Source organism: Oncorhynchus tshawytscha, linkage group LG12, assembly GCF_018296145.1.
Source record: "Oncorhynchus tshawytscha isolate Ot180627B linkage group LG12, Otsh_v2.0, whole genome shotgun sequence".
In the NCBI taxonomy this organism is placed as follows: Eukaryota; Metazoa; Chordata; class Actinopteri; order Salmoniformes; family Salmonidae; genus Oncorhynchus; species Oncorhynchus tshawytscha.
Window position 1 is genome coordinate 17309819 of NC_056440.1, and position 27404 is coordinate 17337222.

Here is a 27404-nt window from a genome sequence, read left to right on the forward strand (position 1 = left end):
AGTATCTCTACTTGCACATTCATCTTCTGCACATCTACCATTCCAGTGTTTAATTGATATATTGTAATTACTTTGCCACCATGGCCTATTTATTGCCTTAACTCCCTTATCTTACCTCATTTGCACTCACTGTATATATACTTTAGTTTTCTTTTGTTCTACTGTATTATTGACTATGTTTTGTTTATTCCATGTGTAACTCTGTGTTGTTGTATGTGTCGAATTGCTATGCTTTATCTTGGACAGGTCACAGTTGCAAATAATAACTTGATCTCAACTAGCCTACCTGGTTAAATAAAGGTGTAATAATAAAAACAAAAACAGGAAAGAGGAGAAGGAACAGGAGGCTGTGCTGACAGTGATACGTTTCTATTCACACCCACTATGCCCTTAGAATAGGAAACAAAAGTGTTATGTTATCCTTACTGGATGAAGTTAAATGAGCATTCAGACCAACCTTCCTTATTGATCTTTCATAAACTACATTTCATCTAGCAGTGATATGGACACACATTCGCCAGGCCGTAAGTGTTCTTTTATAGGAACTGGCTCAGAGTTAATAACTTGGCTGTATTACAAATGCATTAGGAGTAAGCCTACATTATGACCATAGAAGTAAATTGGAGTTCATATATTTTACTGAACCTTGTGTATTTCCTGTGAAGCCAGTTCTGACAAGCTTCTTTCATTGGTTTGCCCTCTCCTTTGGTCCTGCCCCAAAAGGACATGATTGACAGAAAAGAGCTATATAAGCCAGGCCTGTGTGAGTGTGACTCAGTAGATGTGGTAGCATGTAGGCTACGTAGGCTACGCTGTAGGCTGGCCTCAATGGTTATTGCTTCACCACTAGAGACAACCTCCTAGTCTAACCCAGGAGTCCACTATTTCAACAGGAGATTGAAGATGGAGAGACTTTTATTGTGGAGAGAGAGAAAATAAATAAGGCTATTTAGATTATGTTTTTCAGTTGAGCTGTGTGCTGCACGGAGCTGGCTGGCTTCACTCTGTTGTCAGTTAGATTAGTTCTGGACTGATAAGGCTTTACACTTCTGTCTGTCAGAATAGGTCAGACAGAAAAGACAGACAGCCTCCTCCCCTCCTCAAACCTTCTCTGCTTATTGAATTCACAGTATTCTCTTAAAACAGACAGGCTGTGAGATACAGGGAGAGAGATACAGGGAGAGAGCTAGAGGGAGAGAGATACAGGGAGAGAGATACAGGGAGAGAGATAGAAGGAGAGAGATACAGGGAGAGAGCTAGAGGGAGAGAGATACAGGGAGAGAGATACAGGGAGAGAGATACAGGGAGAGCGATACAGGGAGAGCGATACAGGGAGAGAGATAGAGGGAGAGAGATACAGGGAGAGAGATACAGGGAGAGAGATACAGGGAGAGAGATACAGGGAGAGAGATAGAAGGAGAGAGATACAGGGAGAGAGATACAGGGAGATAGATACACAGGGAATTCGAACAGAGAAGGTGAAATGAGACGGTAGGGAGAGAGAGGGAGGATTACTGACAAAAATAATGAAATGATAATGTGGCAGAAGAGAGGGAGAAATAGAGAGAAGGCAGATACTGACAGATAGAGGATGAAGTGAGAGGTTGGAGGACACGGATGAGTACAGAGAGAGAGAGAGTGAGGGGGCAAGCTGACAGATAGAGGATGAAATTAAAGGTTGGAGGACACAGATGAGTACAGAGAGAGAGAGAGTGAGGGGGCAAGCTGACAGATAGAGGATGAAATGAGAGGTTGGAGGACATGGATGAGTACAGAGAGAGAGAGAGTGAGGGGCAAGCTGACAGATAGAGGGAAGGTGAAGGAAGCAGAAAGAGAGGGGTTAGTTGAATGGTGTGATGGTTGGAGGAGAATAGAAAGGGGTGGACAGCTCTCTTCATGGACATCATGTGCTGGGAGGGAGAAGCAACATACAGCTCAGAGAGAGAAAGAGGTCAGTAACCATACAAGGCTGGCTTCACTACTTGCTGTATAGTCGATGTTCCACAACAACATAGTCGATGTTCCACAACAACATAACAGTAAGATGCAGTGGTTTGAGGGGTGAATGATACCGACTGCCCTTTAGAGTGTGTTATTAGGTGAACAATGACACTACAGGCTGCTTCGGAGTGGAGCTCACCGCTACAGATTACATATGAAGGTTGCATCATAATCTAGGCTATTTATCTGACTGAAAAGTATGTGTATGTGCTTCCTTGTAAACCATGTCTTAAGCACTTATACACCAATGTTGAGTATGCAAGCAGTAGTGTCTGTGTGTTTGTGCTTTTCTAACATTTTCTAGCCTTGTGAAACCAGCCTGAGGTCACAGTAGTTCATTCACACTGTGAGTTCAAATATGAACACAGACATGAAACTGACCTACATCTAAAACCCATGTCTTCTTTTCCTTGCTTTTCTTTGTTTTCCTGATCACTCACTGTTAGTTACAACCATCAAACCTCATCCTGTCAGGGCAAAGCAGTCACCATGGCAACTGCCCCTTGCAGCAACTTTTTCCAGGGAGGATATTTAGGGGAAGGTGTGGGTAAGGTAGGGTACTAGGGGGTAGGGTAACCTCTACTACACTAGTTGGCAGGCTGGGTGGGTGAGGTGGGGCAGCACCCGTATTTCTTCTTCTTATCAGGTCACTCTGTCTTCATGAAGCTGTCCATTACCATACAGAGGGTTTAGACAGGACAGGACTACTCACTCTACAGCCAGCACACAGCTAGGTCAGGAGAAAGGTCCTGGTCAAGGTGTCTGGAGAAAAAAATACAATAAAATATGTAACATTTGGTGACAACTTTTTCGTCTTAAATTCAAGATTTGGAGTGCTGCCTGGATGGATGTTAATAATAATTTTAAAAAATAATTGGGAACTCAGTTGAGGTCTCAAATAACTGTTAGAGTTAGAATAGTAGAATACACAAGATGCAATTCAGATATTTGGTTTTGCATCAGCAGTTTTTCACACAGTCATTGAATTAGCCATGTCAGCTAACAATTTTTAGATTGGTAAGTTAGTCTAGCCAGCTATCTAAACTTGTAGTAACCATGGCCGAATACTGACCGGGCACGCAATACTGACTGGGCACATGCCCAGGAAAGAATGGCGCTGGAATGGATAGCTACCACTTTACGGCTCATAAACAATTATGCAATTTTGTGTTTTTTACACTGATCTTAGCTATTTTTTTTTAACATGTTTCCTCCATCTTTCTCCTGTTTCCTTTGACCAAAAATTTGGATGAAAATTTCTACTTCTAGTCTGCGGTGCAGGACATACTACTTACCTGGGATCAGGCCCTAATCTTAGAGACTTGGAAGAGAAAGAGACAGTGCAAGAGAGGCCGACATGCGGGCACCCTGACTAAACTACGTCGGCGAGTAGATAAATCGCCTCTATCCTCCGTTCTATTGGCGAACGTACAATCACTGGAGAACAAACAAACTGGACAAGCTCCGTTCGAGACTATCCTATCAACAGGACCTGAAGAACTGAAATATCATGTTTCTCAGAGTCGTGGCTGAACAAGGACATGGATAATATACATCTAACTGTTTTTCTATGCATCGGCAGGACAGAACAGTAGCTTTGGGTAAGAAACTCTAGATCAACTTTACCTCCCACACAGAATCGCATACAAAGCTCTCTCTCGTCCTCCATTTGGAAAATCTGACCATGACTCTATCCTCCTGATTCCTGCTTACAAGCAAAAACTCAAACAGGAAGTACCAGTGATGCGTCCAATAAGGAAGTAGTCCAATGAAGCGGATGCTAACCTACCGGACTGTTTCGCTAGCACAGACTGGAATATGTTCTGGGATTCATTCGATGGCATTGAGGAGTTTACCACATCAGTCACCAGCTTCATTAATGTTTAGGGAATTTTTATCTATAATGACTAATTATGTATACATTTCAATCAGGATGTACTAATCAGAATAATATTATGTTACTGTATATGTACTAATCAGAATACTATTATGTTACTGTATATGTATGAATTTTCTTTCTTGATCCCAGTACTGAATATAATGTGTGTGAATGTGGTCAAGCGTTAGAACAATGACTGTCTGTTCCTTGGTACAAATGAATCAGACTGGCTAGAATGCTTATCTACACGAGAAAACCTTGACTCGTAAATTATATTAAATTGGTATGGAGACGGATGTGGGATGGCTTGAGATACAGCCTTTGTACTGGAACGGAGATGGCACGGGTTGGGGCTGGAACTAATTTATAACCTGTGGTAAAACTGTATAGTATTCAGTACTCTCGAGAATAAACTCTGCTGTTTGATTTTGAGACTGGGCTCTGTCTATTATTATAGAATAAGGGTCTTACAAGTCCTTATGAATGGACAGAGTGTTTAATTTAATTGGATATTAAAACAGAGAGTAATTTAATTCCAACGTCAGCAAGACTAAGGAGCTGATAGTTGACTTCAGGAAACGGAAGGCTGAGCATGCCCCCATTAACATCAAAGGGGCTGTAGTGAAGTGGGTCGAGAGTTCCTCTGTGTCCGCATCACTAAGGATCTGTCATGGTCCACACACACCAACGCAGTTGTGTAGAGGGCACAACATTAATGGCCTCTTCTCACTCTGAAATGCTGAAATTATTTGGCATTTGACCGCAAGATCCTCAAAAAGTTATACAGCTGTACCATTGAGAGCATCTTGACTGGCTCCATCACCACTTGGTAATAGTTCATCTGGGTAGCTATTTGGTTTACTATTTAACTATCTGCATTGACCCTTTTGCAGGAAATTTACTTTAAAAATTAAAAAATGTCTCTCTGGCGTCGGGGGTGGCCACTAAATATTTTGCCCCAAAAGGCTTGAGCCGGCCCTGTAGAGTACTGTCCCAGTTTTGTGCCATGGCTGGCATTACTAAGCGGCAAGGTCCCCGTCAATAGAACCTCTCTGGGACTGTGGGTGGTGTGTGTGTGTGCGTGTGTGTATGTGTGTTTGCGTGTGTGTGGTGTGTGTGTGTGTGCGTGTGCGCGCACGTGGAGGCTTAGGGGTGTGTTAAAGCAGGTGATGGAGTTTAACAGGGTCTGTTCAGGGTTCAACGAGCACACACAGCTCATCCCTCGTAACAGAGGAGAATCACTGACTGGCTGCCGTCCCTACTGCCACAGCAACCCCTCAAACATCCGTTCCCCTCCTCCCTCCTCCCTTCTGCTCCTCCCTCCTCCCCCTGGACTCATCGCAGCCTGGCAGATGAATCGCTCAGACAGGTGAGATGGCTCATCAATATTCATGAGGAGGGACTTCATCTGACTGTACGTGGCCCCTTCCCCTCTCCACTCTTCTCCACTGCGCTGCATTCGTCCTTCATGGTGAGCAGCACTGTGTCCTCCCTTCCATCCTGCAGGTTAACCTGGGCCTTCTGTGTGTGTGTGTGTGTGTGTGTGTGTGTGTGTGTGTGTGTGTGTGTGTGTGTGTGTGTGTGTGTGTGTGTGTGTGTGTGTGTGTGTGTGTGTGTGTGTGATGGGTGACTCTGTGCCCCCTAGTGAGGGTGGGTGAGGCAGGCCTGTCATATGGTCCCGCTGAGAGAAAGAGCACCGCACACCCCTCCCCCACTCACCAGGTCGGTTAAATAAAAAATATGAAGTGCTTGCAGCACTACAGGACCAGGGTTGCCTAGCCCATGGGCTAAGGTATATAGTCTATTCACTAAAGGTAGGCATACTCAGTGTGTAGCCTGCCTGCATGCTTTGTTGAGACTGAGAGCTCCGCTCTGAGGTGGTTGTGATGAAAATGGCTGACAGAAATACTGTGGGGGATTTTTCACGTTATTGTCTCAGAATGCTCCTTTCTTAAAACTGGCGTAGATCCATTTTTTATGTGATGATGGGTTAACTCTCTTCTCTGGTGAAGCACAAGAACATGTAACAGTGTGTGTAGCCTATACTGTCCCTCCTCTGTGAGCCTGTTTGGGTAGTATTGTTGCGCATTATTATATTATAGCCTGTATTATGTATTATTAGAAGGACTATTTGTATTACAACAAGGTCAATGTTCAGAAGGGACAACCCTATTAAATCAAATCAAGCCATAGTTATTTAGGAGGATCTGTTTTGATTGTGGGTTCTGTTGCAGCTGTAATTGGATGGAGTGCATAATAAAATGTGTTTATCTTACCCTGAAACAGACAGAGGAGAGAGGTTTACCCCTGACAGATGTACAGACGGATGGACGGACCTCCCGTGTGTGTGCGTGTGTGTGTGGGTGTCTGTGTGTGTGTGCGTGCGTGCGTGTGCGTGTCTATGTGTGTGTGTTTGTGTGCATGTGGGCACGGGTTTCAGTGTGGTGGGAGGAATGGGCTTGTTTCATAAATATATATGTACACATTTGTTATTCAAATCCAAGGATAAAAGCCATGGTGGAAGGATTTAGTCATGCCTGCAATGCAAGGCGAGGGGACCCTAGGGAAGCCTAGGGCGGCAGGTAGCCTCGCAGTTAAGAGCATTGGCCCGGTAACTGAATCTCCGAGCCAACTAGGTGAAAACTGTCCATGTGCCTTTGAGCAAGGTACTTAACCCTAATTGCTCCTGTAAATCACTCTGGATAAGAGTGTCTGCTAAATGAGTAAAATGTCAAATGTACATGTAAGCCATGCTAGAGGGAGGGTGTTGGAGAGAGAGAGAGAGGTAGATGTCTTAGAGAAAGAGGGAGTGATTGCTTCTATTCATTCTTATTAGCTAAGCGCTAGCTAAATATAACGCTTGTAGGGACTGTAGGATAATTCCACCATAAATGTATCCTCCACCACACACACCCAATGCAAATGTGGATAAGACCTGTTTATAATTAGCTTACTACCTGTTTTAATGTATTTGTTGGTATTGCCTAGAGATGCCAGGCTTATGTTTGAATTGTAGGTCGTGGCGGTTTTTCTATGAAGCTGCTCTAAGCTGAATGATAAAGGCATGTATGTAAACAAATAGAACAATTCTACAATCTCTATTCTCATGGGCTGAACCAATTGATAGGCCCAGCTACTATGTAGGCTACCCTGCAGTGGGTCTATATAGCTTAGTAACTACTGTACACCAGGGGTCTAGACCAGGGGTCTCAACTCTTACCCTACGAGATTTTTTCTGCCTTTAAAATGATCCATTAGTCTTGACTATAGCTAAGAACTAAAGAGAGGTAGGCTATTTAGCCTGATTATTATGGGTTATTATTATTTTATTTTATTATTATTATCTCAATAGCGTTATGGGCTTTCCTTTCCTCATCTCCTTCCTTTTCTCGTCTTCTTCCTTTCCTCGCCTCCTTTTCTTCACACTGATTCAGTGAGCCAGTTCATTAGAAAGGGCATCGGCGATGTCGTACCCACAGCAAGGATTAAAACATTCCCAAACCAGAAACTGTGGATTACTGGCAGCATTCATGCAAAACTGAAAGCGTGAACCACTGCTTTTAACCAGGGCGAGGTGACCGGAAACATGACCCAATACAAACAGTGTAGCTATTCCCTCCGCAAGGCAATCAAACAAGCTAAGCGTCAGTATAGAGACAAAGTAGAGTTGCAAATCAACGACTCAGACACAAGAGGTATTTGGCAGGGTCTACATCACTGATTACAAAAAGAAAACCAGCCCCACCGCGGACCAGGATGTCTTGCTCCCAGACAGACTAAATAACTTCTTTGCTCGCTTTGAGGACAATACAGTGCCACTGACACGGCCCGCTACCAAAACCTGCAGACTCTCCTTCACTGCAGCCGACGTGAGTAAAACATTTAAACGTGTTAACCCTCGCAAGGCTGCAGGCCCAGACGGCATCCCCAGCCACTTCCTCAGAGCATGCGCAGACCAGCTGCCTGGTGTGTTTACGGACATATTCAATCAATCCTTATCCCTGTCTGCTGTTCCCACATGCTTCAAGAGGCCCACCATTGTTCCTGTTCCCAAGAAAGCTAAGGTAACTGAGCTAAACAACTACCGCCCCGTGCACTCACTTCCGTCATCATGAAGTGCTTTGAGAGACAAGTCAAGGACCATATAACCTCCACCCTACCTGACACCCTAGACCCACTCCAATTTGCTTACCACCCCAATAGGTCCACAGACGACGCAATCGCAACCACACTGCACACTGCACACTGCCCACTGCCCTAACCTATCTGGACAAGAGGAATAACTATGTGAGAATGCTGTTCATCGACTACAGCTCAGCATTTAACACCATAGTACCCTCCAAACTCATTATTAAACTTGAGACCCTGGGTCTCGACCCCGCCCTGTGCAACTGGGTACTGGACTTCCTGACGGGCTGCCCCCAGGTTTGTGAGGGTAGGTAACAACATCTCCACCTCGCTGATCCTCAACACTGGGGCCCCACAAAGGTGCATTCTGAACCCTCTGCTGTACTCCCTGTTCACCCACGACTACGTGGCCATGCACGCCTCCAACTCAATCATCAAGTTTGCGGACGACACTACAGTGGTAGGCTTGATTACCAACAACAACGAGACGGCCTACAGGGAGGAGGTGAGGGCCCTCGGAGTGTGGTGTCAGGAAAATAACCTCACACTCAACGTCAACAAAACAAAGGAGATGATTGTGGACTTCAGGAAAAAGCAGAGGGAGCACCCCCTATCCACATCGACGGGACAGTAGTGGAGAGGGTAGTAAGTTTTAAGTTCCTCAGCTTACACATCACGAACAAACTGAATTGGTCCACCCACACAGACAGCATTGTGAAGAAGGCGCAGCAGCGCCTCTTCTACCTCAGGAGGCTGAAGAAATTCGGCTTGTCACCAAAAGCACTCACAAACTTCTACAGCTGCACAGTTGAGAGCATCCTGTCGGGCTGTATCACCGCCTGGTAAGGCAACTGCTCTGCCCACAACCGTAAGGCTCTCCAGAGTGTAGTGAGGTCTGCACAACAAATCACCGGAGACAATCAGCCACCAATTGTGCAAGTTCTCCCACTTAAAAAGATGAGGCCTGTAATTGTCATCATAGGTACATTTCAACTATGACAGACAAAATGAGGAAAGAAAATCCAGAAAATCACATTGTAGGATTTTAATGAATTTATTTGCAAATTATGGTGGAAAATAAGTATTTGGTCCACCACAAACAAGCAAGATTTCTGGCTCTCACAGACCTGTAACTTCTTCTTTTAGAGGCTCCTCTGTCCTCCACTCGTTACCTGTATTAATGGCACCTGTTTGAACTTGTTATCAGTATAAAATACACCTGTCCACAACCTCAACAGTCACACTCCAAACTCCACTATGGCCAAGACCAAAGAGCTGTCAAAGGACACCAGAAACACACGGCCCGCTACGGCAGTGTAGCCTAGTGGTTAGAGCATTGGACTAGTAACCGAAAGGTTGCAAGTTCAAATCCCCGAGCTGACAAGGTACAAAATCTGTTGTTCTTCCCTTGGACAGGCAGTTAACCCACTGTTCCTAGGCCGTCATTGAAAATAAGAATTCGTTCTTAACTGACTTGCCTAGTAAAATAAAGGTAAACATTTTTTTTATTTTTTATAAAAGAAATTGTAGACCTGCACCAGGCTGGGAAGACTGAATCTGCAATAGGTAAGCAGCTTGGTTTGAAGAAATCAACTGTGGGAGCAATTATTAGGAAATGGAAGACATACAAGACCACTGATAATCTCCCTCGATCTGGGGCTCCACGCAAGATCTCACCCCGTGGGGTCAAAATGATCACATGAACGGTGAGCAAAAATCCCAGAACCACACGGGGGGACCTAGTGAATGACCTGCAGAAAGCTGGGACCAAAGTAACAAAGCCTACCATCAGTAACACACTACGCCACCAGGGACTCAAATCCTGCAGTGCCAGACGTGTCCCCCTGCTTAAGCCAGTACATGTCCAGGCCCGTCTGAAGTTTGCTAGAGAGCATTTGGATGATCCACAAGAAGATTGGGAGAATGTCATATGGTCAAATGAAACCAAAATATAACTTTTTGGTAAAAACTCAACTCGTCGTGTTTGGAGGACAAAGAATGCTGAGTTGCATCCAAAGAACACCATACCTACTGTGAAGCATGGGGCTGGAAACATCATGCTTTGGGGCTGTTTTTCTGCAACGGGACCAGGACGACTGATCCGTGTAAAGGAAAGAATGAATGGGGCCATGTATCGTGAGATTTTGCGTGAAAACCTCCTTCCATCAGCAAGGGCATTGAAGATGAAACGTGGCTGGGTCTTTCAGCATGACAATGATCCCAAACACACCGCCCGGGCAACGAAGGAGTGGCTTCGTAAGAAGCATTTCAAGGTCCTGGAGTGGCCTAGCCAGTCTTCAGATCTCAACCCCATAGAAAATCTTTGGAGGGAGTTGAAAGTCCGTGTTGCCCAGTAACAGCCCCAAAACATCACTGCTCTAGAGGAGATCTGCATGGAGGAATGGGCCAAAATATCAGCAACAGTGTGTGAAAACCTTGTGAAGACTTACAGAAAACGTTTGACCTCTGTCATTGCCAACAAAGGGTAAATAACAAATTATTGAGATAAACTTTTGTTATTGACCAAATACTTATTTTCCACCATACTTAATAATTAATAATGCAAATAAATCAATTAAAAGTCCTACAATGTGATTTTCTGTATTCTTTTTCCTCATTTTGTCTGTCATAGCTGAAGTGTACCTATGATGACAATTACAGGCATCTCTCATCTTTTTAAGTGGGAGAACTTGCACAATTGGTGGCTGACTAAATACTTTTTTGCCCCACTGTATATACTGTACTCTATATCATCTACTGCATCTTGCCATCTTTATGTAATACATGTATCACTAGCCATTTTAAACTATGCCACTTTGTTTACATACCCTACATTACTCATCTCATATGTATCTACTGTACTCGATACCATCTACTGCATCTTGCCTATGCCGTTCTGTACCATCACTCATTCATATATCTTTATGTACATATTCTTTAACCCTTTACACTTGTGTGTATAAGGTAGTAGTTGTGGAATTGTTAGGTTAGATTACTCATTGGTTATTTCTGCATTGTCGGAACTAGAAGCACAAGCGTTTCGCTACACTCGCATTAACATCTGCTAATCATGTGTTTGACAAATAAAATTTGATTTGATTTGATCTGCACTGATGTGATGGAAAATGTGACAGGTGAAACAAATAGACCTACTTGGCCTGAATCTTATTGCTTGCACCTGTCCTGTGTCTTAAAATCCGTGCAAACGAAGGAAAGGAGATGAAGAGAAGAGGCCATGTATGTTGGACATAGTCCTCTACTGCCACATCCATCCACACGTCTAATCTATCTGTTATCCCTGGACCAACAGCGCGCGCGTGGGTAGCGTGTGTGTCTGTGTAGTGGTGCCATTTGTCAATGTCCACTGTCTTCAGCTCTGTGAAGACTAATGGATTCGGCTGGAGTGGAATGGTGATAGAATGTTGACAGATTGATGTTGCTTGAAGCTTGTCCATCCATTCATCCTTCACAACAGCAAATGTGCATTGCATTCGCCACAGATCATCTCTCTCTAGCCGCTACATTCATAATGTAGAGCCCAACCTCTCTCTAACTCTAATTCTAACACTAACTCTCACTCTCACTCTAACTCTCACTCTCACTCTCACTCTCACTCACTCTCTCTCATTCTCTAACTCTCTCACTCTCTTACTCTCACTCTTACTCTCACTGTCACGCCCTGACCTTAGAGAGCTTTTTTATGTCTCTATTTGGTTTGGTCAGGGTGTGATTTGGGTGGGCATTCTATGTTTTGTATTTCTTCGCGTTTGGCCGAGCGTGGTTCCCAATCAGAGGCAGCTGTCTATCGTTGTCTCTGATTGGGAATCATACTCAGGTAGCCTTTTTTTCCCACCTATGTTGTGGGAACTTGTTCTTGTATTGTTGCTGTTGAGCCCTACAAGGCTGTACGTTTCGTTGGTTGTCTCTTTCTTGTTTTTCCTGGTTATCATTAAAGAATATGAGTAACCTACCTCACGCTGCATCTTGTTCTCATTCGAACTATGGTCGTTACTCTTACTCTTACTCTCACTCTTACTCTCACTCTTACTCTCACTCTTACTCTCACTCTTACTCTCACTCTTACTCTCACTCTCACTCTCAGTCTCACTCTTACTCTCACTCTTACTCTCACTCTTACTCTCACTCTTACTCTCACTCTTACTCTCACTCTCACTCTCACTCTCACTCTTACTCTCACTCTTACTCTCACTCTTACTCTCACTCTCACTCTCACTCTTACTCTCACTCTCACTCTTACTCTCACTCTTACTCTCACTCTTACTCTCACTCTTACTCTTACTCTCACCTCACTCTCACTCTTACTCTCACTCTCACCTCACTCTCACTCTCACTCTTACTCTCACTCTCACTCTTACTCTTACTCTCACTCTCACTCTTACTCTCACTCTCACTCTCACTCTCACTCTCACTCTCACTCTCACTCTTACTCTCACTCTCACTCTTACTCTCACTCTTACTCTCACTCTTACTCTCACTCTCACTCTCACTCTCACTCTCACTCTCACTCTCACTCTTACTCTCACTCTTACTCTCACACACACACTTCGGGGAATGTGAAACAGACATCATTAAGGAATGTTGTGAGAACCTTTACTGCTCAATCATTTTCTATTTATCCCTTTATCCCTCTCTTCATCTGGATGTCACTGTGCCTGCTCGACTTGTTTAATCAGCAGTTTCCCCCCCAAATAATTGGTGTTGGTCCTGCTAGTAGTGCTGTAGAGTACAGAATGGGACAGAGGGTTTTAGTATGCCTCTCAGCTCATCTCTCTTCTGTTGCCTGTGATATCTGACCTATCTTGTCTCCTATACGGCTTGACGTTGATTTGGAGGGCATTGTTAGCAGAGGGCTGCAATTAGATGAGGGTGTCAGTGAGTGCGGGGGCGGGGGCGGGGGGCTGTGGTTGGTGGGTTAGGGGGCTGATTTACATTTAGGGGGCTGTGGTTGGTGGGTTAGGGGGGCTGATTTACATTTAGGGGGGCTGATTTACATAAGGCTTAGCCCAGATTTGGACACACTCTGAGAGATCTGAGGAGCAGGCCTGAGGGCCACGAGCTAATCATCCATGGCCTGTCAGAACACTATCACCCCTCGTGTGTGTGTGTGTGTGCGTGCGTGCGTTTCGCGTACGTGCATGCATGTGTGTGAGATCTCAATTGTGTTTGTCTGTGTGGGTTGTTTTTTATGCACTTGATTACATGTCTATTTTCCTGTATTGATGTTTTAAAAATGATCTCTCTCTCTCTCTCATTGTTTTCTCAGGGTGGATAGTCTGGGCCAAGTGGGTGGTGGTGGCGGTTAACGCTACAGAGTTTGAGTACCTGGAAGGCAGCATATCCTCAGAGTGGGATGGTAATGTGGGGACATCTCTGGGTGGGGTACTGACACTTTAGCTGTATGCTATATGGATGCCTGCTAGTCTCCATGCTACAGTCTAAGCCAAGGGACCTGTGAATCTGGGGCTCGGAATACCACTGTAGTACAGATTACACAATAGTGCTAGGCAACAACAAACTGTACTAGAACAAACATGAATCACCTATTTATTCAGAAATGTATTCATGAATGTATCACGGGCACCCTATCTGACAATCTCAAAAACTGTTTCCATTTTCCAGACAACTAGATAGGAAAAGTTCTATGTCTCTGACTTGCTTTGGAGAAGGAGGGAGCGATAGATGGAGAGAGAGAGGTTAATCCAAGGATCAGAGTAGAAGAGATCTACTGTCTCTTTCTTTATGCTGTATAAAGTATAGTAAAGTATATAAAGTATATAGTTTAAATGTGTACATTACTACAGTATCCTCTCTGCTTAGACTGGTAAATCACAGAGATGCCATATTCTAGATGTTATCGTGTCATGTATCACACTGGAATTCTAAAGAAAGGAAACAGGAAAAATTCTGTTTAGATCACTTACTATTTATTTGATATTGTGCTACTTTAACTACACAGTTAAACAAGTGATTCAATACCGTTACATTGGATGTCACGTGTAACGGACCGTTTACACTATGAAGCGGCATCGCACGGTGAAACATCTGAAGCTATTCCATTTATTTTTTTTACCCCTTTTTCTCCCCAATTTCATGGTATCCAATTGTTGTAGTAGCTACTATCTTGTCTCATCGCTACAACTCCCGTCCGGGCTCGGGAGAGACGAAGGTTGAAAGTCATGCGTCCTCCGATACACAACCCAACCAGCCGCACTGCTTCTTAACACAGCGCACATCCAACCCGGAAGCCAGCCGCACCAATGTGCCGGAGGAAACACTGTGTACTTGGCAACCTTGGTTAGCGCGCACTGCGCCCGGCCCGCCACAGGAGTCGCTGGTGCGCGATGAGACAAGGACCTACCGACCAAGCCCTCCCTATCCCGGACGACGTTAGGCCAATTGTGCGTCGCCCCACGGACCGGTTACGACAGAGCCTGGGCGCAAACCCAGAGTCTCTGATGGCACAGCTGGCGCTGCAGTACAGCGCCCTTAACCACTGCGCCACCCGGGAGGCCCGCTATTCCCTTTCAATGGTAGGAAAGGGAGAGAACGGAGTGGGAAGGGGACCGTTGAGCGATCCGAGCAAGGGCGAGGGAGCTGAACAGGGCCGGACTAAAATTAGGGAAAGCTGAACTTTATTCAAATCTTCTGCGATATTGCGACGCGACTAACCATAGCTTTCAAATCCTGCTGGATTGACTGACAATGGCTGTTGATACGTAGCACCCACATGAGGGCGAGACTAGCGTGGCCAAGCTAGTGCTGCTTCTATAGTGTAAATGACCGGTAACTGTTCATTTTGTTTGTGCAGTGGTATGGGTGTTCTAACTCTCGTCTGTCTGTTCCCTTCTCCAGGAAGCAAGGAAGCAGCCCCCTCCATTGAAGTGCGTACCCCTGCTGTGTTTGTGGGAGCTCTTGGGGACTGGGTATGGGGAGGGAAGAGTCTAGGAGAAACACTTTGTTTAGCTTTTTCTCCATTTTCAACAGAGCCACGAAATTTTGGGGGACGGGTGTTGAGTAAATAGCTCTGTCTTTCTGTGTCCGTCTGTCTGTTTGGCAGACGATGGGACAGGTTGTGGTGGGAGTAAATCATAGAGAATGATAGAGGCCTCTAGTGGCTAAAAGGCTTTGTTAGCATGGGTAGCACCATTGAGGACTTCCACCATTTTAATGTAGTCAACTGGGTGGGACTTTCAACTTCATTGTCTGATCCCTCCTGGTGACCCTGTTGGAGTCATGTCCAACCGGGTTATCAGGAAGGATCAGCTAATCGTGAAGAAGATAATTGACTACTTCAAAAGGGAGATTGCCTCAATGGCGCTGCCCATGCTGTCACAGACGCTATAATGGCACAGATACAAAGATGAGCCCTCTATCTATCTCTATGGGCTCAACAGTCCCACTTCTCATTTTGGTGGTGTCCCAAATGGCACCCTATTCCCTATGTGGTGCATTACTTTAGACCAGGGCCCATAGCTAGACGTCAAAGGCTATGCCTACGTCACAGAACAGGATCAAAGGGTTAGCCTGCTAACTTTCCTATTCTCAAACATGGAGGCTATGGGAAAGCCTCTACAAGGCTAATACCCAGGCAGCCCCTCTCTGTATACTCCATGCCAATGGCCAATGCCGTTCCTACCTCAGTGTTGCCAGAACATTCTATTCCAATTTTCTGTGTACTGTCTGCCCAGTGCAGTCGTCCACAGCTGGACAGTGGTGTAGCCAAAACCGCTCCCCTGGCACTTTATGCCTCCCCCTTCCTTAACGCTTAATTTTGTCCCTGTCCAAGTTGACATAAATTGATTGGATTAAATCATGTCATTAACAGGCTGGAAAAGCGGTTGCATATGCTCGCCTCGCTCCCCAAAGCAGAGCTGTTTGGCCCTGGTCTCCCCTCTCCCTTCACAGCCTGCTAGTTCTGCTGCCAACACACAACAGTAAGAAGTCCAGACATCCCTCCCTGGCCATGGCTCTCTGGCTCTGCCAAGGCAAAACTAACACCATGGACTGGATAGTAGCTTTAGCTGCTGCTGATGTGTGACGTTCAGGGTTGAGCTCTTATGGATGAGTTGTTAGAGGACTCCTAGCTATCCCCTCAAAAAGAGTGTGTTCAAAAGCCTTGGTTTTACCTCTGATATTAAATGTGTGTGTGTGTGTGTGTGTGTGTGTGTGTGTGTGTGTGTGTGTGTGTGTGTGTGTGTGTGTGTGTGTGTGTGTGTGTGTGTGTGTGTGTGTGTGTGTGTGTGTGCGCGCGCGCGCACCCTTCACAGTAGCTGGTGAGGAATCAGAACTACAGGGAGCACACAGAAGGCAAGGCGAGGGAGGTGGAGGAGAGAGAGAGCTGCTTCCTAAGGAGTACGAGGAGGGGCTGGTGGCTTGGCCTACTCAGACCATAGCCGAGGGCCACGCCGCCTTCAGCGTCGGCCAGCCAGAGACCAGCGAGGAGCATGTCAGAACAGCTAACATATTCCAGCCTGACTCCTGGACACCCACAGCCAAGATATACACACACACACACACACAAAAAACAACAGTATTGCGATGCTGGATTTTCCAGGGTAAAACATAAAACCCGAAGCAAAACCTGCTGTTGTGTGAACTGTTTACCTTATTAAGAAATGTCTGCTTATGTTTGGATCCTTATTTCCTTGCCATGATACTGGTACCTAACACACACTATGGTACACACACAATACAGTATATACACGAAATAGAACTTCACAAGATTCCTTCCATCCTCGCCACCATTGTTCAGTGACCCACCTGAAAAGACTGGTCAATTGAAAGCAGCAAGGTAGAGGAAGGAAGCTTCATAATCCCTCTCCTTTAGTATAGGGAACTTGGAGCTGGAAGGTGGACTGGATCGTATTCATTAGTGCACACCTTAGCAAAATGCTTGGCAATGGAAACCGGTCATTTCAAACAAGTTTGACGTAAGTGGTTTCCAACCGCAACACGTTTTATTACGGTTTGCAGTAATGAATACAACGGACATGATGTATACTAATGGGAGCTCTCTTACATGAAAAACCTTTTGTGTTAAATCAGGGAATACTTGATATAGTGCATGGCATTCATGGGGTGTAGAAGACACATTTTCTGATCTCCAACTATAAAGGCTTTGTATATGAGTTGTGTTGTAGGTAATCAAGGTATAGTTGATGATTTTTTTGTGGTTTGTAAATTAAACTACCAGGCTTGAGCAAACTGGGATGTGATGTAAGTGCTGGCAAGTAGGTGGTAGTGTTTCTCAGTTGGTAGATCATGGCGATTGCAATGTCATAATGGTGGGTTTGATTCCCGCTGGGGCCACCCATATAAGGTATGCACACACTATTGTAAGTTGATTTGGATAAAGTTTGCCCAAATGGCATACATATATTTTCAGTGTGACACTTTTTTTTTTATAATGTCTTTACATATGTATGATATACACCTCCTCTGACACTACAAACCTTTTAACCAAAATTTTTTTTTAACTACATGAAGCCCATACATGACAACTGCCTGGAACACATCTTGGTCGAGTTCCTGCCCGAGTCCATACCAGACTCCTGCCAGATCTCAAAACGATTGGATAGGTGTTTAATTATCAGCTATGATATAGCAGTCTATGGCCGACTGAACAGTTGATGACATAAAACCATTGGTTGATGCAGTACAATGCCTGCGCATCAAGTCGGGTCGGAACTCAACCGTTTTCAATTAAGCGTCATCCAGGCAGGGTTATGGGGAATTATGTTTTGCAAGAAATACAAGCCTATTTTATTTAGAACTTCATTTAATAAAAACATGCAAGTGATTCAGAAATTTAACAAGTTATTTAAAATGGAGATAAACAATCAAAGTAGTTTATGAAATCATTGGAATGGAGTTGTTACAAATGGAATGCTAAGTACTGCAACACCACCATAATCAGAATCCCGGTTCACACGCTGATAGCCCAATCAAATGAGCCGCCTCTGTCTATACAGTTCCCTCTCAGCTCTAAGGCCACCATGTAGGGCCTTACAATCCTTCCTACACTGGACAGGAGTGATGGTCTGTGGTCCTGCACTGGACTGGGTTGAGGAGGCGATGGGGAGCGGTGTTGCAAGTGACGAGAGTGTTGAGCATTGCTGTGTACTGTAGCTTTTCTTTCTCCCTCCACAGCTCAGTCTTTCTTGGTCCTCTTGGCCTTGGCGATATTCTCCTGACGTTTCTGCTTCTTCTTCTGTTCGCGGTCGCGCACTTCAATCATCTTGGCCAGTTTCCACGACAACAGGGCACTGGCGATGAAGAGGGGTGTAAGTGCCAGGATGACAGTGGTCAGAAAGCCGTACGGGTCCTTGGCCGCCCATTCCACCAGGTACTCCGCCCACGCCCGCATGTCAATCATCCTGATCGCCAACAGCAACTCCAATCCCAAACCTGGAACATGGGAACGAGGAGAAGGTTTATTATTTAAACACAAGAAGCTTGCAACAAAACATTGCCACTGCCTACACACTGTTGCCCTGCTGAACATTAAACTGCTGACTGGGTACAATTTACTCACCACCAACAGGTGCTGCTACTCCCCCCAAAAATAAACACACTCATCTTTTCCTACTAGCACCGACTTTGATAAATTGTTGAGGGGAAATGTACTTTATACGAATGATGTAGTCTCACCTCTCAAGATGAATGCACTAATTGTAAGTTGCTCTGGATAAGAGCCTCTGCTAAATGACTTAAAATGTCAAATGGAAGTAGCCTCGGCTCTGTTGCTACAGCCACACACAGTTTCAGAACCTGGTGACATCTTTTAATTTCAAATCTAACCAATGTTATGTTTACATTGGATGTCTTGTATGCTAGATTATATACCTACCGTGTACTGGTACACAAGTGAAAAACAGTCAAACTGCCTCTGTAATTTTAAAGTCTCAACCACAGATAGTTCCACGCCCAAAAAGAGTTATTCCATGAGCATGAAATAGCCTATGCACAACGCACTGAATATACACATTACTTTAGTACTGGAGAAGCAAAAGACAGATTGCCTCTTTACAACTAACATTAGCTTAGCCACTAACCGTTAGCTACACGAACAAACTCAGTTAGCGTCTGTAATCAATTAAGCTAACGTTAGGTAGCTAGCTAGCTTATTTGCATTGTAAAACAACCTCATCGCCCTAGCAACTTTGATCTAGTTTCGCAGTAAACACAGCGACAACTATTTAAATCAAGGCTATATAACAGTGGTATAATTAGGTTAACATACTCACTTAACAGAGATTTTTGTTTTTATCCCACGCTGATCCGGCACCCTACCACCAGGAAGTTGGTTCTTGCTAGTGGTTATGACGTGTACAGCCTGGCATGGCATGTATGGAATTGTAGTTTTATTGTGATACAAGGATACCAGTGACCTCAGACTCTAGACAAATTCAAGAAAGTTCATGCGTGCGTTTGAGCAGATCCCTTTTGTCAAGACGCTTTTCATTGTGTTGCACTACTGGACCAAAAGTGGGCTTGTTCGACATTGTAGATCAGTCAGTCAATCACCATTTACACAATGCATCATGGATTTGATGGTCTTGAGCTGATCACTTTTGTCAAGTCGGTGACAATCGTCGGTCAGTACCTTTCAAAGTGTATTGTATTATAGGTCCCAAAATTGGTATTGTTCGATGTTGAAGCCAATAGGACAGGCGACTGCTTATTGACTGAGAGTTGTGTAAAGTACTTAAGAAAAAAAGTAGTAAAATACTACTTAAGTAGTTTTGGGGGGTATCTGTACTTTACTATTTTTGACAACTTTTACTCCACTGCATTACCAAAGAAAATAATCTACTTTTTACTCCATACATTTTCACTGACACCAAAAAGTACTCGTTACATTACAAATGCTTAGCAGGACAGGAGAATTGTCAAATTCTCACACTTATCAAGAGAACATCCCTGGTCATCCCTGCTGCCTCTGATCTGGCAGATTCACTAAACACAAACGCTTTGTTTGTAAATTATGTCTGAGTGTGCCCCTGGTTATCCTTATTTTTTTAAATATATATATATAAATATATATTGTGCCGTCTACTACTCAAATCACGCTACTCATTATTATTTGTAGCTCATTCAGTCACCATTTACCAACAATACATCATGGATTTGATGCTATCGAACACGGCCTATTGGGTGCTTTTGAGTGGATCACTTTTGTCAAGTCAGTGACCATCGTTAGTCACTGACTTTCAAAGTGTGTTGCATTGTGGGAATAAAAATTGTCTGACTTGCACCTAAATGTCGACTGCATGAAGATCACCAACGATCTATCATGGTCCAAACACACCAAGACAGTCGTGAAGAGGTCACGACAAAACCTTTTCCCCCTCAGGAGACTGAAAAGATTTGGCATGGGTCCTCAGATCCTCAAAATGTCCTCCAGCTGCACCATCAAGAGCATGGTTGCATCACCGCCTGGTATGGCAACTGCTCGGCATCTGACCTCAAGGCGCTACAGAGAGTAGTACGTACGGCCCAGTACATCACTGGGGCCAAGCTTCCTGCAGTCCAAGACCTATATAATAGGCGGTGTCAGAGGAAAGCCCATAAAATAGTCAGAGACTCCAGTCACCCTAGTCATAGATTGTTTTCTCTGCAACCGCACGGCAAGCTGTACCAGAGCGCCAAGTCTAGGACCAAAAGACTCCTTAACAGCTTCTACCCCCAAGCCATAAGACGACTGAACAACTAATCAAATGGCCGCCGGAATATTACATTGACCCCCCCCCCCACATTTGTTTTGTACTATTATATTGACCCCACATGTGACAAATAAAGTTTGATTTGATTTGAAGTTTTGACTGCAATTTACTGCAAGTTTCTGCATTTGCTGTTAACCAACCTAATGCTGCAGTCATCGCCTGCATTGTGGGAGGCTCTATTGTCAACAATAGAGTGGATATACAAATATTATGTGATATTTGAGGCTCTCTCTCACTAATTGATTATACAATGTACACACACCACAGGAGGTTGGTGGCACCTTAACTTGGGAGAACGGGCTCGTGGTAATGGCTGGAGTGGAATCAGTGGAATGGTAACTAATACACAAAACACATGGCCTCCCATGTGTTCGATGCTATTTCATTCTCGCCATTCCAGACATTATTATGAGTCATCCTCCCCTGACGCACATATATTTCAGTTTGTGATTGTGTGATCAGGGGGTTGGAGACATGTTTATTTCGACATTAAAAGGAACAACTTTTATTTAAGCTACCCTTAAGGTAAATATAATTTACTTAAGTAAAGTTACTTTGAAAAAGTAGTTCACTACCTCCAAATGACTTTCTGAAAAATGAACATGCGTAAATCTGAAATGTCAATGACTACAAATTGCAAGAACAAATAATTTTGCGGTCATATGTTAACATAATGTGTAAATTAGCCTATTAAACACAACTACATTTCCAATGAGAATTAGAATTCGGCAAATGTGATGCAAAAGGAAATGATTGCCTACTTCCCCCCCATATTTTATTTTTGGAAAAAAAGTAGTGCAGTTCCAGTAGTTAGCTACACCTTTAAATGGCAAAAACATTTAACTATTGAAAACACTACCTAGATTTGAAATGAGTTAAACTACCACCAAGCTGCTGCAAAATGTAGTTAACTTACTGGTGGAACTACATGTAGTTCATTACTCCCCAACACTGGTTACAAGTGTGCTTCTTTGAAGGCAACCATCTTGAGACCATGCTGTTTTGACAATTGTTTGGGGTAGGCCAATGTTGGAAAGTGCTCAAAACGCAGGCCTATGTAACTTTATCTGCATCAGTGTTTGTTTATTTGAGGTTAAACCGTAGAAGGCAGTGTTAAATGTCATTTGAATCGATGGCCAAAAGTTTTGGTCACCAGTTTTCTGATATTTAATGAGAAAATAAAAAAGTTGAACTTCACAACAAAGGAGCATCAGGCTGTCTGAACTTCCTGTGTGGAAGTATTGAAACCAAATCGGGGTTGGTCACACCTGCAGTTTAAAGGCTTCTGTACACAGGGGAGGAGAAGGGGTTCGCCTGAAACGCATGTAGGACAACCAGACAGGCAAATGCACATACCAAGCAGAGAGTTTGCTTTTATTTGGGATTAATAATGCTCATTATTAGACGGCAAGGTTTTTCTTTCCTGTTCAGTGAATGAGTCCATGAGTTTCCATGTATTTTTGTGATGTCAAATTTGTAAAATAGAAAATAAAATAAAAATCACAGCATGCAAGAGAGAGACCGTAGGTTTGTACTAGATCAAATTATGATTTGCCCACTTGGAATGTGAACCTTTCTGGGCCTAAGCTTAATTGACTTTACAAATGATATGTATTGGTAAGTTGTTAACAGAATATTCCTTATTTAATCAGTGATATAACATTTTTTTTACTCAGTCATGTTGGTGCTTGAGCTGTGAGATGGGTGAAAAGGCTGCTATGAACTGGATAAATAGAAGTATTTATTGTTCCATTTCTAAACCAGCCTATTGTTTCAACATAGCATGTTATTCTATCAGCCTATACCAAAGTCTAGGCCTATAGGCTAGTTATAACGTTAATCTATTCACAAACGCTTTATAAAAATGGGCATTCATAAAAAGGTACCCCAGTTAACTTACAACACAGGAAAAGAAAATGAAGGCATTTTTGAATGCAATGTTGGAATGTATTATTGGTATTTACTTTTGTTCATTCGACAGAAAGAGAGAGAGGCCATTGTTAATTGAATAAGGCCCTTATTGATAAAATGATTAGAGAATCTACGAGCCGTCCATATCCTTACGTTCCTCCCACGCCCTCTCCCTCACTGACAGTTGAGCCCTCTGAACTTGCTAAGAAAACAACCCAGTCACTCGTGATGTTATTGAGAGGAGAGAGCCTACGGTTGTAGATGTCTTCTTCAATACCAAAAATGCGGCTTCAACTCTTGCCCCTTTAACCCCTGTGGGAAACTATAAGACCGCCCTTGGATAAGACCCCGCCTTTAAACTCAAACACTAACAAACTTCAGAGTATTTTCGTATTTTAGTATCCCCCCACCACCACATACTGGGGCCCCGCCTTCTCGCTCCGGAATGGCTTCACAAAGGATTTGCCGACGTTTGGGAATTCCGCCTATAGCTCCTTTTTTACCGACACTTGTGCGCTGGAATCGGCCCAGGATGACCAAGGATCCCACCCATCTCGGTTAATTTGACAACACAAAGGACTTCGCCGAACCCAAAAGAAACCGCCTACTATTCCAAATAAGGGTCGTCTCTCCATGTACGGCAAACAATCGGCTGGACTGCCCTTTTCTCTTCCGTATCCCGTTTATATGATCGGGGAGACTGTGCTGCAAGTTACAGCGGTGCAATCATGGCGGAGCGAGTCCAGCAGCCCCCGGCCAAGCGACTCTGCTGCAGGCCCGGCTACAACCCGGCATGCAGACAGGGGCAGCGGGCTGGAGGAGTACTGTGTGGCGGTCCGGGGTCCGCTCCAGGGGGATCGGGAAAAACACACAACCCCGAATCGCTGCTAGACATAGCGGCGCGGAGAGTCGCGGAGAAGTGGCCCTTCCAACGGGTGGAGGAACGGTTCGAACGTATTCCAGAACCCGTCCAGAGAAGGATCGTGTACTGGTCCTTTCCGAGGAGCGAAAAGGAGATCTGCATGTATTCTTCGTTCAACGCAGGAGGAGAAGAGAGTGGAACTAGCGGGGAAAATCATGAAGAGACTCAGCTGCCTTTCCTACGGGGTGTCACTCTGCTGGAGGGCGGCTGGGTGGACAACGTACTGCAAGTCGGTGAGTATCTATCGCTAGGCTACTGGGAAATATGATGCTTGCCGGGGAATAACAGTTAGCTAACCCACGTTGGTATATCTGTCATGTGGGAGAGAATTGACATTATCTATCCGCATTCGTTCCATGCTATTCTGTCATTTCCAGTGAAGGGGGCAGAGTAACGAACAGTTTTCCCTTTGTTTTTGCCCAGTGCGCATATAAAATTGCCGAGCCGTTCCCATTTGAACGCATAGCACTTTGTTCATATTTTCGTGATCGTTTGTCTTTTCAGCTTTCTGTCCACCTCCAATGGGTAACCAAACAAAAGCCCCTATATCTTTTCACCACTGGATAAATTGTATATATGTAGAATGGTTGGGAGGGACAGCGATTTAAAGCCACAGCGCTTCTATTTTGTTTGCCAAACACCTTTTGTGAGATGTAAGCTTTTTTTTCTACTGCTTTTCAGCTTTCGTGGGAGATTTTTCCAAGCACGAGAAAATGAGTAGGCTATGAGATGGCACGAGCTAGTGTAGGCTATGCCATTGCCAATATCGTACAGTTATGCGTCCTATTCCATAATGCATTATTTGTAGGATATCAAGTCTAAATAAATATAGGCATTTAGCCTGCTGTGGCCTCAACCCTCCTGCCTCCCTTTACCAGAGCCATAATATTCCTGCAATAGGCTCAGCTGTCACTCTGCCTCCCCACCCTTGGAAACACTTCAGCATTTTAATTTCATTACCCTCCCCAGTTCATCTGAATTCTAATGCAATCTGCAAACTTGATTACATATGCAGGATCTTTCCCTGTCCCTCCTCCCCTGGTTCTCTCCCTTCAGAAGGATCTGTATTTCTCCAGCTCTTTGGGTCTTGGATCATATGTTGTGCACAACAGTATCCCTCCACCAGCTCCTAGCTGTTTACCAGATTCCTTAGCATTAATGCTTATTTGTGTGCTGCCTGCCATGTTGCCATGTTAGCAAATGAGTGTTGGCTCAGATTTGGTGAGGGGTGTGTGTGTGTGTGGTGTGTGTGTAAAAGAGGGAGATGGATGGAAAGAGGAGTTTGTGTGTTGTCTGTCTCATTCTGCATGCTAGCAGGGAGAGGGAGGATGACAGGTGAACCCTCAGCAGGAGGAGGGCCTGTTGTGGGGGCGAAAATTGCAATCAGCACATTTTTGCAGGTAAAATAAAGTGATAAATAAAAGATGCAATCTTCTCCCAGGGGATAGGCTGCCACAGGAGGAATGGCTTAAAAGCAGGTTGACATGGGAGGGAGGGGGCTGTCAACCGCTGGAGGATTTGTCCAAAGTGTGTGTGTGTGTGTACTATTGGGGTGTTGATGAAAGACAGTACATGAACAGAGCGAGAAGGCAGAGGTTGTTGTGTGTAAAAGCTAATCTAGTTGAATGAGTCTGTACTCTCCCCCTCTCCCCGGTGAACAGCTATAAAATGCTCCATATTTACTCCCCTAAGGCCAACTACCAGCCCCCTGGTCTCCTGGTTATTTATCTGTTTCTCAAAGACATTAATCACCCCCCTGTACATCAATGCTGAGTTTGAAGAATAGACCAGGGGGAGGGATGGGGGATGCAGTATAAGGAGAGAATGGGTAGAAGAGATGGAGAGAGAGCGAGTCCCAGGACAGCAACACAATTAGACCCAACCAAATCATGACAAAACAAAAATGCCAAATGGCATTGACTATGTACAGACTCAGTAACTATTTGCACATTGTTACAACACTGTGATATATATATAGCCATAATATGACATTTGAAATGTCTCTATCCTTTGGCATTTTGAGTGTAGTTTACTGTAAAAAAAACAAAAACCTGTAAAAAAAATTAAAAAAAACTTTTGTTTCATCTATTTCACTTGCTTGAGAGAGAGAAATCCAGTGGCAGTCGCTGGACCCAGGTTTGAGTCCCTTTACTAGAGCCCTAATATACCTGCATTCATCAGTGCAATAGGACACAGCCATTGATTGATTGATTGATTGGAGGCCACTTGTGTCAATTACATAACATTTCCCAGGAATTCCTATCTGCAGCAACACTAGTGGACAATGCTGGAAAGCCTGTAAAAGCACAGTGCCTCAAAGTGCCCCAAAACTCCTGGCCCTAATTATGAGCTATGGAGTGGATTATGACATCATGTTGCAGTTATCTGAAAGTAGTTGACTTCATGCTTTTGCTGTGTGCACGTGTGTGTGCCTCCTAGTAAACCATGTCTTAAGCATTTATACGGCAATAATGAGTGCACAAGCAGTAGTGTCATCAGTTTGTATTTCATCCCAATTTAGGCCTTCACATCAACTTCATATCGCCTATAAATCACCTTTATTTATCAGAAGCATTGAGCTGAACGTTGGGCACTATGTCATGGGCACAGCACGGGGTAAGTCACTCCAGAGAGAAAGATGGAGGAAGGTGGTGTGAGGGGGGAACTAGCCTCATTAGCAGGTGAAAAAACAACAGTGACCTCTTAAGGCGTACGCATACTTAATAGTTCAGAAGAGTTTGTGCTTATATTATGATGACATTATGTTACTTTTTTTGTTAGGTTTGCTGTTTTCTCAAGCGAAGGTCGGTTTGGCTAGCAGAGTTCGGCTAGGTTCAGGGTTACTACTCGCATGAGAGGATGAGAATTGGCGTACGCGTTCATGGGTTTAAATGTCTCTGCCTGTGACTAAGACGGTGACATTGAGCATGTGTGTATTGAGAACACACAACCTCACTTCTCTGCTTCAGTTCTTCAGCAAAAGCTTCTTCAGTTCTTCAGGGGCCAGGGGCCTGCTTTGACATTTCAGGCATTGTCAAATGAAAGCCTTTTATCCGTCACATGCTTAGTCTACATGTGGTGTTTACGAACAGTGAAAAGTTTACTTACTGGCCTTTCCAAGCAATGCAGAGAGAAAGAAAATTAAAGAAGTAATAGAAAAGTAACAGCGCGTGATAATAAAAGTAATTACATACACAATGAGCAATGATAACTTGGCTATATAGAGGACGTACCATGTTCAGGGGTACAAGGAAATTGAGGTAGATAGTGTCTTCAGAAAGTATTCAGATCCCTTTTCCACATTTTGTAAGGTTACAGTCTTATTCAAAAATGGATTAAATTGTTTTTGTTTTTCCTCGCCCGTCTACACACAATGCACATAAAGACAAAGTGAAAACAGAGAATAAATAAATAAATAGAATAAATAAATAAAATACAAAAATTAGACATTTCGTAAGTATTCACACCCCAGAGTCGATACATGTTAGAATAGCCTTTGGCAGCGATGACAGCTCTGAGTCTATCTGGGTAAGTCTCTTAAGATCTTTGCACAAATATTTTATTCAAAACTGTGACTCTGCCACGCAGGAACATTCACCATCTTCTTGGTAAGCAACTCCAGGGGAGATTTGGCCGTGTGTTTTAAGGTATTGTCCTGCTGAAAGGTGAATTCACCTTCCAGTGTCTGGTGAAAAGCAGACTGAACCAGGTTTTCCTCTAGGATTTTGCTTGTGCTTAGCTCCAGTTACTTTTTTAAAATCCTGAAACTCCTGAGTCCTTAACAAGTACAAGCATACCCATAACATGACGCTATTTT

General features: G+C 44.1%; 2 protein-coding genes across 3 annotated transcripts in view; one reads left to right on the top strand and one right to left on the bottom strand.

Annotated features, from left to right (window-relative positions):
* Window positions 1–17789: 17789 nt before the first annotated feature.
* On the bottom strand, window positions 17790–19431 carry LOC112262637 (small integral membrane protein 15). Its single transcript, XM_024438292.2, has 2 exons — window positions 19276–19431; window positions 17790–18436 (listed from the first exon to the last, which is right to left on the bottom strand). Exon 2 carries the CDS (start codon window positions 18402–18404, stop codon window positions 18180–18182), a length of 225 nt encoding a protein of 74 aa, XP_024294060.1. The 5' UTR covers window positions 18405–18436; window positions 19276–19431; the 3' UTR covers window positions 17790–18179.
* A 3630-nt stretch (window positions 19432–23061) lies between these two features.
* The window catches only part of LOC112262638 (zinc finger SWIM domain-containing protein 6-like), an 82665-nt gene continuing 78322 nt past the window's right edge, over window positions 23062–27404 (top strand). For both annotated transcript variants that reach the window (XM_042331411.1, XM_042331412.1), the window contains exon 1: window positions 23062–23820. In XM_042331411.1, the coding sequence (XP_042187345.1) occupies window positions 23394–23820 (427 nt within the window). In that variant the 5' untranslated portion in view covers window positions 23062–23393. The remainder of the gene's footprint in view (window positions 23821–27404) is intronic.

Bases quoted from the DNA above. Each gene is read 5' to 3' on its own strand.
- LOC112262637 (XM_024438292.2), bottom strand. From the start codon at position 18,404: ATGATTGACATGCGGGCGTGGGCGGAGTACCTGGTGGAATGGGCGGCC.